General features: G+C 41.3%; 2 protein-coding genes across 2 annotated transcripts; one reads left to right on the plus strand and one right to left on the minus strand.

Annotated features, from left to right (window-relative positions):
* Nucleotides 1-86: 86 nt before the first annotated feature.
* NEHOM01_2510 (glycerol-3-phosphate dehydrogenase (NAD+)) lies at nt 87-1,157 on the minus strand (the record flags this gene model as incomplete). Its single annotated transcript, XM_051491386.1, has 1 exon — nt 87-1,157. The coding sequence occupies one exon, from the start codon at nt 1,155-1,157 to the stop codon at nt 87-89; it is 1,071 nt and encodes a 356-aa protein (XP_051347346.1).
* A 220-nt stretch (nt 1,158-1,377) lies between these two features.
* On the plus strand, nt 1,378-2,385 carry NEHOM01_2511 (phosphatidylserine decarboxylase; the record flags this gene model as incomplete). Its single annotated transcript, XM_051491387.1, has 1 exon — nt 1,378-2,385. A coding segment is annotated over one exon (1,008 nt), but the record flags the coding sequence as incomplete, so codon positions are not given.
* Between the last annotated feature and the right edge of the window lie 2 nt (nt 2,386-2,387).

Below are 2,387 nucleotides of genomic sequence, written 5' to 3' on the forward strand. Positions count from 1 at the left end.
GAATATTACATACTTAAACCATAATCAAACTCTAGCTATAATCCTAGCAAATCACACAACAACCAAAATCAAGACTAAATAGTTTATTACTGACCATTTGAGACTTCTGCCGCACGAATAATGGCAGCAATGATATCTTTATCACGTAAAGTCGTCTGAGAAGAAACACAAATACTATAAAGCAAAGGGAATATCTCCTTTTTGTTATTCCGCTCCAAAAACACCTTCAATTCCTGCCCAGTACTGTACCCTTGCAGTTTTTGGCCATTCATTTCCGAACTTTCAATCTCAACAATTGTCTGCCCAGTCTCAACCGCCTGCTTAGTAAACCGAAAGTTTCGACCACTCGTACAAGTCACAATCAAATCAGCCACCACACATGACTCCAAAAACGCACGTGAAACCATTTCAGCCGTACTATTAGCCCCAATAAACTCATCACAAAATCGAATCATCTCCAGCAACCCATTCCTAATTATAGCTGCAATCGTATTACTACCCTGACCATTACCAGACGCAATACCACAACCCATAGCCACTACGTTCTTCAAAACACCGCATACTTCCGCTACTCCATGAACCGGCAAATAACGCACACTGAAATACTCCGTCGTAAATAAATGCACCATACTCATTCCCACCTCTTTATCCCCACCACTAATCGTTGACTCACTAAAGTACTCCATCGCCACATCCTTAGCAATATTCGCCCCCATTAAAGAGCATACTTTTATCCCCAACCGCCTACTCAGTAAATCACTGATCAAAACCAACCTATCTTCTTCAAAAAACGCACCTTTAATCAGAGTCACCCCTATCGCACCCGGCTTAACCACCCCAACAATCTTATCTAAACACTTATTCAGAAACTCATGCGGCATCACAAAAACCAATACATCCGCCCCTTCCACCACCTTCTCAATCTCAGGCACAGCCACAACATTCATCGGCAACTTAATCCCAGGCAAGTACTTCACATTCTCATGATCCTCATTAATAATCCGCGTCAATTCCTTCCCAGCAACCATCTCCTCAAAAACCCACATCTGTACACTCTTATCATACCCAGATATACGCTGCACATTTTCACCCACTAGTTTAGCAATCGCACTGCCCCAATTACCACTCCCAATAATTCCCACCTTTTTCTCATTCATACAAACACATTCAAATCCAATTATTTCAAAGTCTCACCTATCAACCAATCCCCTTTATTTACCCCTAAAACATACCCAAAACCAACCCAATACTAACCCAAACTTAACCACTACCCAACCCAGTCCAAACCAACCCCTTCTAACCCTATCTAAAATTCCAATCCAATCTAAAATTCCGATTATCTCGTATACAATAGCCTAACTGACGTAAAAATTTGCAATGGATAGTACATATAAGCTGCCAATTCCAAGTTCATTAAGTTCAGGGAGTAATACTCCGTTTACTATCAAGAAAAGGAGGTATGTTAGAGCCAAGAAATCTTTCAGTCTTTTGTCTACGCTTTTTTTGGCCATTGTAATCATAAATATCATTGAAGATCGCTACATTGCCCACAACAAATTAGAGATTGAGTACTCGATTATTAGATCTTTCCCTTTGAAGACTTACAGTCGCTTACAGGGGTTTATTTGTCGTATCAAGTATCCCTGGCCTTTAAATCTAGCGATAGTTGGTTTATTCAAAAACTTAGTGGGTATCTCTCTAGTAGATGCTGAACGGAGTAGTTTAAGAGAGTACTCATCTATTAATGATTTGTTTACGCGTAAGTTGGCCCAAAGTGCACGGCCATTAGGTAGGGGAGTTATTTCACCAGTGGATGGAACAGTGATGTATGCAGGTGAGGTAGGAGGGAGTAAGCAAAAGATTAAAGGAGTGGTTTATCGTGAGGAAGACTTAGTGAATTTAACGGCTTTTCCGTCCAGACAAAAAGTTGATAACAAAATGTACCAGATTGTGATTTACTTATCTCCAGCTAATTATCATCGGTTTCATACGTTTTTAGACTTTCAGTTGGAGGAGATTAAGCATGTGCCTTCACAGTTGTTTTCAGTTGGGAAAGGTCCAATGCGGTATCTTAAAGGACTACTGTCTAAGAATGAACGGGTGGTCTTTAGTGGGCGGACTTGTTGGGGGTATGGGGCCTTGGTAGCGGTCGGGAGTACGGGGGTAGGAAGTATTACCACACCTTTTGCGCCTATCAAGACGAATCGGTTCTTTCAACAACAAAGTGATATCAAAAATTATCCGGTTAGTTTCATGTTGGGCAAAGGCGATGAGTTGGGTAACTTTAACTTAGGATCAACGGTCGTGCTTTTCTTTGAGGCACCAAGTGAGTTTGAGCTGACTTGTTCGGAAGGTGTAGTCCGATTAGGAGAGTCTTTAGGCGAGGT

This window comes from Nematocida homosporus (assembly GCF_024244095.1).
Source record: "Nematocida homosporus strain JUm1504 chromosome Unknown 4406, whole genome shotgun sequence".
Classification (NCBI taxonomy): Eukaryota; Fungi; Microsporidia; genus Nematocida; species Nematocida homosporus.